Genomic DNA, 16911 nt, shown 5'->3' on the forward strand with positions numbered 1-16911 from the left:
CGGAATATACCAGTACGGTATATAGTGTGGCCTAACGTTTTTGTAAACTTTAATTTTTTGACGTGCACCTAAAAATGTTTGCATTCAATGCGACAAAATTGATTAGAATTAATAACAAATGTCATACATGTTCACGTATACGGACATGTCAATTTTCTGTCTTAACTGAATCAGTAATGAAACGAAAAGTGACGAATACATGCAGAGAAGTGTCTCGATGTTTCTGTAATAGAAGTGCAATACATGTCATTTCAAAAAGGTAAGATAAGGCTTTGTGAGGTATCTGGACGTTTCATCTCTGGACATGGTCTTGTCACCTCCTAGACGTTCCGGTCCTTGTTTTTTCGGCAGCGTTTTTTGTATACTGTTACAGTGTAGAAATTAAAATACATGTTTGTATGGTGGCTGATGTTTGCGCCATTCGTGTTTTCGCCCCGCGCCCCTGCCATTTTAATTTGTTAATTGTCGTCTTTTCGCTTGGCGGGGTCGCGGGATGAAAACACGCTTATTAGCGGGGGTGCGGGGGGAAGTTATACTTCATTTAACTTCGCCACGCGCCCCCGCCATTTAATTTCCTAATTCTCGCTCCGCGTCCTCGCAGGGCGAAGTTATATTTGTTAAACTTCGCCGCGCCCCCGCTAATTAGCGTGTTTTTACTCCGCGACCTCGCCATTTAAACTTGTTAAATCTCGACTTTTCGCTTGGCGGGGTCGCGGGATGAAAACACGCTAATTAGCAGGGGCACGGGGCGAAGTTTTATTTTATTTAACCTCGCCCCAGCCATTTTATCTCTCAATTCTCGCTCCGCGCCCTCGCGGGGCGAAGTTTTATTTATTAAACTTCGTCGCGCGCCCCCACTAATTAGCGTGTTTTCGCTGCGCGACCCTGTCATTTTAACTTGTTAATTCTCGACTTTTCGCTTGGCAGGGTCGCAGGACGAAAACACAAAGGGCACAAATCAGCCACCATATGTTTGACATGACACATTGTTTAAGTATAATAATATAATATATCCCAAACTTAATTTATTAATTAAGGATTAAAGTGTCTTAATTGTTTGTGTGCCATCAATCTATCAATATACTACACTTTTTAACGATTTTAAGTATAAAAATTCCTTTAATACTTTAATAAAACTGAAATAAAATAAGACCGAAACTTCTCGCAGAAGAGGGCCGAAAGGTCTAGGGGCTGATTTTAGCACAGGGGCCGATTTGGTTTGGGGCCGAACGTCCTGTTTGCATCCCAAACTGTTATTTTATCGCTCAATTAAATCACTGTTTGGAGTTTGGATATGAGCAATTATATCAGTATAATCACGAGGGCATAGCCCTCGTGATGTAATGATTCGCATCCGAACGACAAACAGAGATTTATCAAGCGATAAAATCACCAATTCGGTTATATTATTTTGATTCTAACATAACATTAACAAATGAATACTGCATTACCTGATATTAAGTTGCGCCTGATTTGTTTCCTAACTTATTTCAGTGTGTCACATTTTAAGTCAGGTTTCATCACATGTTTATAATGATTACATCAAATGTCTAAATATAGAACATCAACAGTGATTTTATTACATAAAAACACACTTTTGGCTCTTCTATGTTCAATAGGGAAAAATGCGGGTTGTGTTAGAATACTGCTTGATTGGTCAAGTGGTTGGATTATCTTGAGTGATTATTGAGATCAGTCAAGGTAATCCAATCAGTTGACCAATAAAGCTGTATAGTACCATAACAAAAAGGTCAAAGGCCCGTATTCAGAAACGATACTCAATCTCAATCTCGACTCAAACTCACGAAAGGTCGCCTCAAGTAACGCTGGAGTAGACTTACGGTAAGTAACTCACAATGTGCAAAGTGGTATTCGTTTTGTTTACTCAACCTTACCTCTCGTGAGGGAGACTTCAAAAGTTGACCGATCGGTTTTATCAATATACATTGTAAAAGTGTAATCATGTCGTTTAAAAGAGTGTATTTTAACGAAGTGGAACAATTTTGTTAAAGAATTAATTATTAAAAATCTTAATTTAAAAGAAAAAAAGATTTTAAATAATTATACGTGTGTACGATAAAACAAAAGCATGAGGAGACATTTAAAGAGTATTTCAAGTAGTAAATGTCAAAATAGCAAAATAATGTTGGAAAACCTGAAAGACAGGACGAAAAAAAAAAGCTAAGAAAGTAGTGAAAGGCTTATGACAGGCATTTAGAACTGAAAAAAAAAAACCCAAAAAACATTTCATTGAAAGTAGCATCCAATTTTTATGTCAATGCAATTTTTGTTTGCAATACACAATTACGTTTCCCTTTTTAATCATCTTATGACATTTTAAAGGCCCATTATGCCTCAGAAATTCTATAACATTTAATTCGTAAAATTTCAACTTTTGCAAAGGGTATAATCTTGCATTATCATTTTGAATTAAAGTCAAAATACTGCATTGTTTACATTTTTCTACCATTATAACACATTACTGCACGTTCAGTGCAACTATAAATAGTTTTTAATTATTTTTTTAAAGAATTAAAATAGAAAGAGGTATAACATGCCTTTAAGTTTTAACAAGACTGTTGTTGGTATTTGCAAAATATAATCCTAATCGTTTTAATTTCTTGAATCAAAGTCAATGATTTTGTACATAAGTCCCTCTAAAAACAACAAAAACAAACAAACAAAACGACCCTGTTTGATTGTGATGCTGGAATACCTTACGACTGAAGCGGGAATTCATTATCAGTTTCAAACTGGATCTAAGTAATGAAACACCATACTCGTTTAGTAAAGTGTATTTTAAATGAATCATGCTAAACAAATGTTCAAGATATTGTTTTGCTACGTGGATTTTGATTGTTGTTTTTTTAATTAAAATACTCAGACGGACGTCAATGCTCACTTTATGCCATTGTTATTCATGACGCTATGAAGATATTTTTTCTGTCATTTTCCTTTGAAATATCTTCAAAAATATATGGATTGGGAATTCTATGTCAATCCCAAAATTCAAACAGGGTGATATAATTTGTATCTAACTGTTATACATATGCCTTTATTTAGAAGAATACGACAAAAATCATCAAGAATCATCGATGGTCACATTGACAAACACAGGAACAGTCATTTTCATGGATAAAAGGAAATTCAAGATATTTCCAATTTGAAATCATATAAGTTCATTTCTTTTTGGCATAAGTACTGGTATCCCGCGAGCTGAATACACTCTTAATAGTTCATACTAGTTGTATCACACTGGGAACACCCCTTTGAAAAATAAATATTTTGATAAAATTCACCTTCTGACATTAATTTAATGGGATCATCTCCATTCCTAAGTATCTGTTTTTCAACATTTATTTTCTAAAATACTGTCAGTTCGCGTATTTGATGCACTTAAATACTGTCAGTTCGCGTATTTGATGCACTTAAATGTTTATGGGACGAAATAAATTCAAAATCAATACTCAAAACTAAGTGGTATTCAGTATTACTTAATTGAGGACACCTCAAGGTAGTCCCCTCCTAATCTCACAGATTCTCAACTTTCCTGAGTTCACTCGACATTTACTTTATAACCTGAATACCACTTTACTGAAAGGTGAGGACTGTCTTAACCGTTAGGCAATTATATGGGATTTACTGAATACTCATTCAGTGTGAGTGTAAGTATCGATTCTGAATACGGGCCAAAGACAAATCACTGTATGTGCTATCAAGTTGTATCGACCTGTGTCAAGTCATTCTGAATATAATTCCATTTTAAAATATATTTTTATATGATAATTGATAGACTTTGATAGGCTTTGGGTGATAGACTTTGGGCCATATACCATATATGTGAACTTTTTTCGATAATCAGGTGGGAGATTTTTCTTTAAAAAGAGGGAAGTTTTAGAATTCGCAATTAACAAAGAAGTAAGTTCTTACATCAAAAATTGGGAGATTTTATTAATTTGTGAAAATATCTGTTACAAATGTATATTAAGAAAAATCTTTGAAAATATGGCTGCTGAAAGTGGGAGTCTTCCGCTTAAAGTGGAAGTGTTCACATGTATGTATACCTTCCTCAGTCTGTCCAACAAGTCTGTAAACTTGCATATTGTCCTTAAGACCATGTCTTATTTGTTAAATATCATATTTTTCTAATTACCAATATTATTACTGCCACTAATGAAATATTTATTTTCATACCACTGACTCAATGAAAATAAATCCTGTATAGATAGAAAAAACTTGAATATCCTCTTCTTTTTAAATTGAATTCTTTTTATAAATAGTTAAAAATATCAAATTTTTTGAAAATTATGAAAATAAATTTAATGGTTAATTGGTAATATCACTAATTTGTTACAGTAAAGGATAAGTATCACCGTCATAAAAGGTGCTGATTAACAAAGATAAATAATATACATGTAATGCATTATACAACAGCCTTTCAAATAAAATTATTTTTGAAAGACATTGATTCAGATTATACACTAAAATAAGTTGCAACTTTGAAAAGTTTATGTCATCATGTATAAAATCTGTTCAATTGAATTTAGCAAAATATATACAATGTACATCACTAACTTAAAGAGAAACACAGTTCATTTGTCTTACACAGTTTGCTATTGTATTTAACACTTTTGTACCAGACATACTGAAATACTTACTGCCCACCGAAAATGCATTTCATTAGATTTGGCAAAACATATACTTTGCTAACTTAGAGAGAATACTATTCATAAGCCATACACAGTTTGCCATTGTATTCAAGACTTTTTATACCAGTAATACTTTTATCTTTAATGCTTACTGAAGATGCATTTCATTCATTAATGCTAATTGAATATAGAGGACTTATTATTGCCTTTGCACTAATGTTCACCATTTGTATATATGGGATGTGTTTAATGGTAATAAAATCTATTGTCATTGTCATAATGCATTATACAACTTTCACACTTCTTTAACTTATGATCCCTTATCTGTTCTCATCTGTTGTATATCAACGTATCATCTATAATCAATGTCCTTGTTAACAAGTTATTCATAATTAAATACGGGTACATTCAAAATGAATAAAGGAAATTCTTGAAAATAAATCTTGTTTTTAGGAAATATTCCGGAAGACCAATGGTGACAAATACAATGGATGAGGAGGAGTTGTTACATTTCAAATCTCTTGCCAAGTCTTGGTGGAATGAAACTGGAGAATTTGAGGCTTTGCATGCAATGAACAAACTTAGAGTGCCATTTATTCGTGATGGTTTATTGAATCATAGAGATGATTTATCCGATGATCCTTCCCAGCCACTGCAGGATCTCAGAATTGTTGATGTTGGGAGTGGGGGAGGTATATTATCTGAGGTAAGGCATCTACATGTATCTCTAGTAAGCTAAAGATTGACAAAGGAGCAGAAGATTTAGACTTTTCCAGTTATACACTCATTATTACATCAAAATTACAAAATTTACAAAAGCTTTTTATTTCAACATAATAAAATGTAAAGAAAATGTATTGTATTGTGTGTGTATTTTTAAAATTTTGCAAGTTTGTATACACTGTAATTTAAGTAAAAAAATATAGAAAAACCCATCAATCTATCATGTAATGGGACATATATATTTGACAATGATACAATTGGTGTATTAGCTAGCATATACAGTTAAATATTAAATGAACTTCTTTGAATAATTGACTTAATTCATTCCTTAATATTTTCTTTATAACTTAAATATTCTTATGTACATTGTATTTGTAAGTATTTGAGATTTTATGATCGTTGTTGAACCACTTGCCAGCATTAATGGTGAAGGAAGACGTCAGGGGCCTGTGACTGCCTGTCCATGTATAATTTGAAGCGTAAGTGGGTGCCTCATGAGCAGAACACGGACCTCCCATAAGTTAACTGGATAGCTTCCTTGCATTTAGCTTTAAAATACTCCTTTAATGGCCAAAATAAAAGTAAGGCATTTTCCAGAATTTGGCAGACTAATCCTCATTTTGTTTCTAAAATACTTTGTAATTCTTAAAGGATTGTTTTCAATAACTTTTATTTTGTATTAATTTCTACATAATTATTTTGAACAGCCTTGACCACATAATTATTTTGAACAGCCTTAACCAAACTATTCATGAACTTTACCGTATATATGTTTTTATTGAAAACTTTTAGCCTTTGGCGAGACTTGGTGCATTTGTAGTAGGACTGGACCCAGTTGAAGAAAGTACAAAGATTGCTCAACTTCATTTAGAGGAAGATCCAAATCTATTACCAAAGATTAAATATATTACAGGTATATATCATTTACAATCTTTTGGAAATGGACATCAGTTATGAGTCTTTTGTTTAGCAAATAGATATCAATTTTGAGTGCATTGTTGTATAATAATGCACAATTTGTGTTCAAATGCACAGGAAAATAATCATGACGACCAATAGGCCTAAGTAATTAATGACAAAGCATTTGAATGATAAACCCTGCTTTATTTTACTACAACGCAAGAATAACGAATATCTATTTCGATTCCAACATGCATATAAAAAGAGAATAGATTAATATGCCAAACTAAGTAATTTACCATAGTTGAAACTGGCTATGTTGTGAAACAAATTTTTGCAACTTATATCAGCAAATTTCAACTCTGCTTTGTAGAACTAACTAGTACTAGTTTCATAGGAGAAAATATAGTTGTGACCTGAGTAGGGTATGAAACTACAATCACATGGTTGAGAGGTGATGTTGATGTTTAACTTTAGTTTAACGATATTGCCTGATGAAATTGTTAGTGTCATTCATAACAACAAACTAAAGAAGAATATCCACTTTAATTCAGATATTATATTTTCAGGCAGTGTAGAAGACCTTGTAAGTACAGAATCAGAGATGTTTGATGCTGTTGTAGCCTCCGAGGTTGTAGAGCATGTAGCTGACTATGTCCATTTTGTGGAGTCTTGTTGTGCACTTGTCAAGGTAACTACATGTACTTATGAATTTTGTACTACCAACTGTTTGCTTGCAAGTGAAATTAATACTTTATGAACATGTTACAAGTAAAATAAACATGTGAGATTTCAATTTTATGCAGTTTAATCAAAAATCTTATTATTCAATTATTATCTTAATGTTTTGATTCTGAATTCTCTTGAACTACTTACTGAATGTCCTTAACTGAAGACAGAGCAAGTTTATAACCTAGATTCTATGGGGTATGTTTTTAGCTCACCTGAGCATAAAGTTTTTATGATAGCAATATGTCCCTTTTTAGCTCACCTGAGCTTGCTCAGGGTGAGCTATTAGGATCAGTGAATGTCCGTCGTCCGTCGTACGTCCACAATTGCTTGTGAACACACTAGTGGTCACACTTATGACTCAATCATCATCAAACTTTGTCAGGATGCTTGTTTAGTCAATTGCTCGGATGAGTTCGAAACTGGGTCATTTCGGATGGAAAACTACGTCAAAGGAGCTAAAAATAGAAAAACCTTGTGAACACTCTAGTGGTCACATTTTTGACCCAATCATCATCAACCTTTGTCAGAATGCTTGTTTAGATTATTGCTTGGATGAGTTCGAACATGGGTCATCTCCAATGAAAATCTAGGTCACAGGAGCTATAAATAGAAAAACCTTGTGAACACTCTAGTGGTCACATTTTTGAACCAATCATCAACAAACTTGGTCAGAATGCTTGTCTAGTCAATTGCTTGGATGAGTTCGAACATGGGTCATCTCTGATGAAAAACTAGGTCACAGGAGCTAAAAATAGAAAAACTTTGTGAACACTCTAGTGGTCACATTTTTGACCCAATCATCATCAAACTTTGTCAGGATACTTGTTTAGATAATTGCGCAGATGAGTTCGAATATGGGTCATCTCTGATGAAAAACTAGGTCACAGGAGCTATAAAAAGAAAAACCTTGTGAACACTCTAGTGGTCACATTTTTTACCCAATCATCATCAAACTTAGTGTGGATGCTTGTCTAGTCAATTGCTCAGATGAGTTTGAATATGGGTCATCTCTGATGAAAAACTAGGTCACAGGAGCTAAAAATAGAAAAACCTTTTGAACACTCTAGTGGTCACATTTTTTACCTAATCATGATCAAACTTTGTCAGGATGCTTGTTTAGATAATTGCTTTGATGAGTTTGCACATGGTTTATCTCCGATGAAAAACTAGGTCACAGGAGCTATAAATAGAAAAACCTTGTGAACACTCTAGTGGTCACATTTTTGACCCAATTATTAAGAAACCTTGTCAGGATGCTTGTTTAGTCAATTGTTTGGATGAGTTCGAACATTGGTCATCTCGGGTGGAAAACTAGGTCACAGGAGCTAAAAATAGAAAAACCTTGCGAACAGTCTAGTGGTCACATTTTTGACCCAATCATCATCAAACTTTGTCAGAATGCTTGTCTAATCGATGCTTGGATAAGTTTGAACATGATTTATCTCGGATGGAAAACTAGGTCACAGGAGCTAAAAATAGAAAAACCTTGTGAACACTCTAGTGTCACATTTTTGACTCAATTATCATCAAACTTGGTCAGGATGCTTGTCTAGGTAATTGCTCGAATGTCAAGCTCGAATATGGGTCACCTGGGGTCAAAAACTAGGTCACACTGCTCAAATATGGATAATCCTTGTTAACACTAGTGGTCACATTTTTGACACACCTGTCATGAAACTTGGTCAGAACGCTTGTCTAGGTAATTGTTCGGATGAGTTTGACGGGTCAGGTGAGCGATCTAGGGCCATCTTGGCCCTCTTGTTTAACATTATCCTTAATTTCTTTAAAAATATTTCCTCTTAAAAAACACAAGGTTGGTTTTGAACAAACTTCACAGTAATATTCCAAAGGTGGCCCTCTACAAATGTTATATAATTGGTCCCAGGCTGATTTGAAAATGAAAAGTTTAAAATTCTTCTCTTCAGAAATAAATTATTAGTATTATTATCTAGTGATTCAGAGATATTAATGTTTTATTCTGTACAGAAAAAAATATTTAGTAGTCTTGTAAAACTTAAAGAAAGGTCTTAAGATGATATGTTAATTCCATCAACTGCTTTTGTTTATAATCGCAGAATCATGAATATTCTGCTGAACTTTTGGCTATTAGATTATTTAAAAATGTTGGCTATTTTTTTTTCTAAGTTAAAATTTTGGCTATTATTTTTTCAAGATAGCTCTTTGGGAAATATTCACAAAAAATTTCATGAATGTATAAACTTATAGACTTGGTGCACACCAAGGCTTATGGACTTAATGCACCGAGACCTTTAGATTTACAACTCTGTCTGTTGAGTTAATTGGACATGCTTGATTAATTATGAAGATGATGATAATTATACAAATTGAGAAGAATGTTCAATTTCTTTACTGTTACATGTATCTTAGTATTTTCTTGTAAAGTCAGTATAATTTAAGATTTGTCATTAAATGATTTGAAAAAAATTGTCATCAATAATTTTTACCATTGATGAAATTTAAACAATATTATGTTGATATAATGTTTGTGTTTTTGTTTAAGCCAGGAGGATCTTTATTTATTACAACAATGAACAAGACACAGTTATCTCGGGGCCTTGCTGTATATGCTGCTGAGAGAATATTTAGGGTTGTCCCCGAGGGAACACATGATTGGGAGAAATTTGTCCCACCAGAAGATCTCCAGAAGGTGCTGGAAAACAGTAAGTTTGTGACATTAAAATGATTGATTTTCATTTTATGACTTGTTCTATGACTAGTTTCATGCCATAGCCAGGCTTGGGGTCATTACTTTGCAAAAGGAATGCATTCCATTACCATTACTTTGGGGTTTGGTGCAGTATCAGTACCAGTACAATTACTTGTTTTTGATTATGCAGTACATTACCATTACTTAGCAAGTAATGCAGTATCATTACCATTACTTTTGACCATAAGATTTCTTTTTGCCAAGCTATTTACATAAAATTGTATTTCAAGTCAGTAATAGTGACTTTGCATTTCGTGATAATAAGTCTTGCACATGGCAGCTTGACATAATGTAACAATGAAAACTCCAAAAAGGTGCTAATGTGCCCAATGGTCAAACAAAGGCAAGTGACAAATAGTAATTTTATCTTGCATAAAAGGTTATGGTTGGTAGCAGGGCTTTTCATAAAGGTGTATAAAATATCAGATTGGTTACATGTCATTTCTATGACAACAATCAATGGTTATATACTATCAAATATGAATGAAATGGAAATAAGAGATTGTAATGGTCTTGGGTTAGTCTTCACTCAATTTATTCAGGTCTATAATAATTGATATCAAACTCATCATTTAATCCCCATTCTACACTGAACAATGTACATGCCTGCAAGTACAATAAATGCTTCAATTGATACTAATGTTATAGAACAGTGCAGTCATATAAGAGATGGGATATTGAATTTTAATGATTTTATATTTTATTTGACTGATTAAGGCCATCATAATTTTATCTTGTGTTCTTTGGATCATCCATACCATATATGATGTAGTAGGTTTGGTGAAGTAATGCAAAGTAATGCATAGTAATGCACCTAGGCCATCATAATTTTATCTTGTGTTCTTTGGATCATCCATACCATATATGATGTAGTAGGTTTGGTGAAGTAATGCAAAGTAATGCATAGTAATGCACCTAGGCCATCATAATTTTATCTTGTGTTCTTTGGATCATCCATACCATATATGATGTAGTAGGTTTGGTGAAGTAATGCAAAGTAATGCATAGTAATGCACCTAGGCCATCATAATTTTATCTTGTGTTCTTTGGATCATCCATACCATATATGATGTAGTAGGTTTGGTGAAGTAATGCAAAGTAATGCATAGTAATGCACCTTCATTACCTGAATTTTGCATTCCAGTACGATTACAAGTAATGCAAATTGGCATGCAATATCATTACATTGCATTACTCTCAAGAAAAGTAATGCATTCCTACTGCATTACCATTACCGGTATCACTACCCCAAGCCTGGCCATAGCATGTTTCATTTTGAAACTTTTATAACAAACAGGCATAATTCTTCATTAGTTTCATTATCATAGTAACTTAGTTATTAAAAACATATTAGCACAGTAACGTTACTAATATACATGTAATATAAGCCTTACACTCTAGTGTGATACCACACATCAGAAATAAATGCAACAATACAAAGAGGATATTTGTTTAGTTCAGGGTAAGATCGTAATACATTTCACAATGAAATATCAGTTTTATATTTCACTGATATATTTCTTTAAACTACCGAAAAGCATGTAATAAATATGTATCTTGTTATAAAAATGATGAATGTACAAGGTGTAGTCTCTAACAACAACACTAGTAAAATGTCTGTATCAATGAAGTTTTACAAGTACATGAATTACACAAGCTATGAATTATTTGAGTCAACCTATTCCATATGCAACTAATCACCTCTTTTCAGGAAAATTAATGAAGATATACTAAATAATAAACTAAAAAAAAACAACAAAAAACTAAGTGCTTGTGTTACCGTAACCCAAAAATGAAATTTTCAGTATTAATTTTACAACAGACCAAAACAAAAAAATAAATTGCAAGTACAATGTATAAAGTGTGTAATTAATAAATATATTAACTTTAATCAAATGAACTTAACTTTATTGGGCATTATTTTAAATTTAACCTACTGAAAAACATCTGAAGATTTAAATGTAAAATAAATGTAAAAGATTATAACTTCATTGTCATTCATTTAATTTCCTTGGTCTTCTTACTTTACATTTGTTTTCATATATAATAAGTCTTTTCTTCCTTTTGAACTTCAAATTGCTATTTTCCCCTTGAAATCGAGAAGAAAAAAAATTATATATATGAAACAAATTAATTGAGTAGATTTAAGACAATAAGGTAGTGAAGAGCTTACTTGTAAAGGGGCAAGTTGACCAAAAGAGGATGAGAAGAAAAGGTATTAGAAAAGTGTAATGTTGACAAGTTGACTTTACATTGTGATCATAATGATTTTATTTCATTGTTTGTAGCTTCTCAAACACTGCACCATTTGCAAATAACTTTAAAAATAGTGCATTACAGCTCTTTTTAGCTCATCTGACACACTACATTGATTGTCATGGCAATGGAAAGGAAATCTTTAAAAATCTTCTCATGAACAACCTAACATATGTGCATTTAGGCTTTTTGGCAGAAACCAGGCTTGATATTTCATATGATCTTTGTGAAAAACACTCACAAACACTAAATCCTCCTTCCCCTCCCCCCCCCCCCCCCAAAAAAAAAAAGTTGCATACACTTCACCCCTTAAGACCCCTATCCCCCTTAAATGGTGATACACACTTCATCTCTCATACACAACACCCCTTATTATAAACAAATATAACTGTAAATATAAAACAACAACAAATATTTTTTATTAGTCCCCTACCGGTTTACCGGAGGGGACTTTAGGTTTACCCTCCGTCCGTCTGTCCGTCCGTCAGTCCGTCCGTCTGTCCGTCCGTCCACAAAACTGGATCCCGCGATAACACAAAAAGTACTGAAAATATTTTAATGAAACTTGATATATGGATAGATGGCTGTATGGAGATTATGCACGTCTTTTTCTTTTCTTCCTATGTTGAAAATTCTGGTTGCTATGGCAACAAATAGACTGAAAATATGGCAAATTTTACACATAACCTGGATCCCGCAATAACGCAAAAAGTACTGAAAATATTTTTATGAAACTTGATATATGGATAGATGGCAGTATGGAGATTATGCACGTCTTTTTCTTTTCTTCCTATGTTGAAAATTCTGGTTGCTATGGTAACAAATAGACTGAAAATATGGCAAATTTTACACATAACCTGGATCCAGTGATAACACAAAAAGTACTGAAAATATGTTTATGAAACTTGACATATGGGTATATGGCAGTTTGGAAATTATGCACATCCTTTTCTTATCTTCCTATGTTGAAAATTCTGGTTGCTATGGCAACAAATAGACTGAATTTCAAGATTTCTGATTCTAGTTTTTAAGTTTTTTCACTATAAGTTCGTTATTTCTTAAGGTATTTTCTTCAAACTTTAAATATAAGTTGCTTGTAATCAACCACATCATATATGACAAGGTTTACAACTCTAGCACAAAATTTATCAGAATTACCTCCCTTGAACTTAAAATTTTCATGAAAAAACATTGTTTTTTTTTAATAACTTCTTTTTCTGAATGTATCTACTTCAAACTTCATATAAATGTTTCTTATTATCACTAAACATTTGTGAGTGTTCAATACTCTAGCAAGACTATTTCCAGAATTATGCCCCTTTTGAACTTAGATTTTTTTTTGAGAAATTGGTAATTTTAACTTCTTCAATCATGATAGGATTTTAAAAATGTTATATTTTGATAACAGGGATGTTTAAAAAATGACTTTAGAGTGTCCTTCAGTCCGTCTGTATGTACATAAAAACTGTTTCCTGTGATCACTTTTAAAGAACTTTTTCAACAAATTTACTTAAAATAGGAACATAAGTGAATGGCCAATGGCCCTTCAGAATGTTGCTTGGGCTCTTACCGGTAGGGGACTTATGGATTGCTTGCAATACTATGTTAATTGCTTGTTTATTTAGTATCGTAACATGACATGGTATTTTAAAATCTCATATTTTGTTATTTTTCAGACAACATGAATGTTCGACTTATTCATGGAATGTTGTACTTGCCAGTGTTAAGGGAATGGAAATGGATTAAAGATATAAGTATAAACTATGCCATGCATGCTGTGAAGGGAGAGCATAAGGATAGCTACAGTTAGCTGGCACCATTGCTGTAAAGCTCTGGGAACATTTTAATACATACCATCAGAACAATACACAATCTACAGTCATCATCCGGTTATTAAAGACATGTTAAAAGCTGTCTTGACCGTATATTACGGAAGCCATCAAGCTTCTCTGGAAATATCATTATGTTAAGGAAGATAATATCTAAGCTTCTATGCAGTTACTCTGTTCTGGCAATATATGAAAGTTTTTGTAGTAAAAGTACTCCTTTATATTTTTAATGACATCAATGATAATGACATGACTTTTACATAAGTATGAAGCTGGGCTGGTTGGCAGATTAATGTGTAGTTGGACCAGACTGGGCTGCTAAATATGAGCACTTACATTACATTAAAATGGACTTTTTCATATGGCAAGTTCTTAGAAAAAATTAAGCATTACAATGGTTTAACCCTTAACCTGCTGAATATCTTAAGTAGACTCGGGGGTCACTCGGCCATCTTTTTTGGAAATGCCCATTATCATTTTTGAAGATAACAAGATAAAAATCTTATGTTGTTTGGCAAACAGTATAGGGCCTGATCAGACAATATGGATCTGAAGGCTGACCTGGCATTATACTGGTGGGAAAGGTTTTTCTGCTGGCTTTGAAAAATTGTAATACAGATCTGTACTACATTATTATAATACATGTAGTTATACTGGAAGAATTTTTTGCTAATTATAAAAAGTTATTTTTCTTTATTATAATATAACTAGTTGCAAAACATTCAGTTGGCATTAATGTTTGTTTGTTGTTGCGTTTTCATGTTTGTTAAGCATTTATTTAAATACAAATAAAACTTGAGAAAAAAAAAAATTAGTTTTAAGCTTGACTATTTGAAGAAGAAAAAGGGCTACCCTTCTCAACCTTACATCTGTGTATCACCTGGTTGAAGTTTTGCAAGCAGATTTTATATGTTATTACCCAATGGTTGTGTTCACTTGAGACTTTATACATGACTTTGGTATAAATGCAGGTCACTCCCAAAGATGTATAACTTTTGCACGTTTTTTTACAAAAAATTATAGCCCAATGGAAACTTTCCAGGTTTAGAATTTCTTACAAGATCAACAACTAAAGGCAATTACTATAATGTTGATGTATATCTTTGTTTATTAGAACTTTTTGTGAACAGAAAAAACTTCATGTTTGTATATTTACATGCAAGATTTTTCTTTACAACAAAATGAAAATATTGACAAAAATCTATATACATGCCTTGAGGATCACTATCCAAAACAATTAACTGTAGGTTGGAATTTACGTGAAAGATACCACTTGGTAAATACTTTGTTTTTGTTTGATTGTTCGTCACACCTGGGACATTTTGGTCCCAGTTCACTCAAACAGTGTAAAGGTCATACAGCTACTTTCCAGCTTTACTGATGAAGTGCAACATTTCAGGCAGGAGCAGGTACTCGTGTAAAACTATCAACCTTTTGTAAACAAGCTGGAAAGGTTCCTCATGTGACAGAATACAAAGTCACTGAAGGGATTTACAACCATAGCAGTGAGGGGCAAGTGGTTTGAATTGGGCAACCTTAACCACTGGGACATGAATGCCAAATACTTTAAAGTAAAGTAAGAAAATTTGTAAACTACTACATGTAGTATCCAGGTTCTTTTTTTTCTATCAAGCTATGTTCAACATAGGACAGAGTTGAAGGGAGTTTAAATGAGCTATTCTATTGTGAGAGTTGCTCACAATTTCAGGATTGTTCATCTGAAACTTAATGCCTTAGTGATACCTTTTGTCCTTTCACAAGACTTATTTTTCAAAATATGATTTATTCAATTTGTTGTTAAAAATCACTTAATTAATGATAGTACAAAAATGTTAAAAAAATTAATTGTACTTGTTACAGACATAATTTTCATTAATTATTAAACACTACAGACTTACAAAATGAACTTGTTCATATCAAACAAACTAAAGTAAAGAGAAATCATTACATTACAAATATGTTCAGAGCGCTCATTTGGTAAAATTTCGGGGCGAATATGGGCCCCATTCACCCATTAAAATAGTGTGTTTTTTTCCCCTTAAACTGAAAAAAATTCCCCCTAGAAAATAATATTCAACTGCATAGATCAGTGATTGTTTTTAAGTTGAATTTTAATACAAAGTATCAAAGATGCATTCAGTTTCATTGGAAATAACTGAAATATTTCATGAAAGCAGCTTATTGTTGATAAATTTGTTAACTGAATCTTGTTTTTGCTTGTTTTTAATGAAATAATTTTCTTCTGTTGAATGAAAAATATTTAAAAATCATGCGAAATCCCCCCCCCCCACCTTTATGGACCCTGGCCCAAGTCTCAAAATGCTAATGAAAGCCCTGATTTTTCGTTTCTATTTATCCCTGTAGTTTGTCTCAGTTCATTAACTTAAATTATTGGCTTGACTAATCAAAGAATAAAGAGCTATTGTACTGCCACTGGCCTAAAGCATACAATCTATTCTTTGATTAGTCAACTCCATAACTACTGAAACTTCACATACTTGTTCTGTGATTATATAACATGATGTGCACAGGTCACATAACTCTGAGTGACTTTTTTTACAGGTATGTCCTTTCCTAACCCTCACACACTAGTATACTTTCGAGTGCTGTCTTATGGACAGCTCTTGTTTTGTATCTGTTTCAGTCATTTCTATTAGTTTATTTCATTGCAAACATATACATAATTAGTAGAATTATTTACTTGAAAACATGCCGCTTCAATTAAATTAATAAAAAAAAAGTCTTCATCATCTAGGCATGTTCCAGAATTTTGGTACATATACATATTTTTTCCTGTCACAACAAGGGTATTGACAGGGACAAAGACATTATTTTTAATCAGTGGTAAAAATGGTGGTGGAGAGGTTGCATCAGATATTTGAATAGATGACACCAACACTTATATCTAAGCGATAGGCATTCACTTTTTTTCAAGCAAGAGGGCCATGATGGCCTAAGATTGCTCCCCTGACCCATCAACCACAACCGCGTGACAGGCATCCTGACCAAGTTTGATGACAATTGAGTAAACAAGAGGGCCATGATGGCCCTGAAATCGCTCACATGTATATAGGCCCCTGGGCCAAGGCCAATT

At 33.0% G+C, this 16911-nt stretch overlaps 1 protein-coding gene across 2 annotated transcripts; it reads left to right on the top strand.

Moving 5' to 3' along the window:
* On the top strand, positions 1 to 15070 carry LOC132759352 (ubiquinone biosynthesis O-methyltransferase, mitochondrial-like). 2 transcript variants are annotated; one of them, XM_060751115.1, is made up of 7 exons: positions 1 to 259; positions 5103 to 5355; positions 6165 to 6285; positions 6842 to 6963; positions 9526 to 9685; positions 13665 to 13808; positions 14134 to 14643. In XM_060751115.1, the coding sequence occupies exons 1-6, from the start codon at positions 75 to 77 to the stop codon at positions 13796 to 13798; spliced, it is 975 nt and encodes a 324-aa protein (XP_060607098.1). In that variant the 5' UTR covers positions 1 to 74; the 3' UTR covers positions 13799 to 13808; positions 14134 to 14643. The 2 variants fall into 2 exon arrangements, with proteins under 2 accessions (XP_060607098.1, XP_060607097.1); XM_060751114.1 differs by having other exon boundaries at positions 13665 to 15070.
* Positions 15071 to 16911: the final 1841 nt, after the last annotated feature.

Source organism: Ruditapes philippinarum, unplaced genomic scaffold (assembly GCF_026571515.1).
Source record: "Ruditapes philippinarum isolate M1 unplaced genomic scaffold, ASM2657151v2 ctg580_1_1_1_1, whole genome shotgun sequence".
Classification (NCBI taxonomy): Eukaryota; Metazoa; Mollusca; class Bivalvia; order Venerida; family Veneridae; genus Ruditapes; species Ruditapes philippinarum.

Excerpts from the sequence above, each read along its gene's own strand:
- LOC132759352 (XM_060751114.1), top strand. The coding sequence starts at position 75 with ATGTTTGCATTCAATGCGACAAAATTGATTAGAATTAATAACAAATGT. Across the intron at positions 5,356-6,164 it reads GGGGAGGTATATTATCTGAG|CCTTTGGCGAGACTTGGTGC; the intron begins GTAAGGCATCTA and ends GAAAACTTTTAG. Across the intron at positions 6,286-6,841 it reads AAAGATTAAATATATTACAG|GCAGTGTAGAAGACCTTGTA; the intron begins GTATATATCATT and ends TTATATTTTCAG.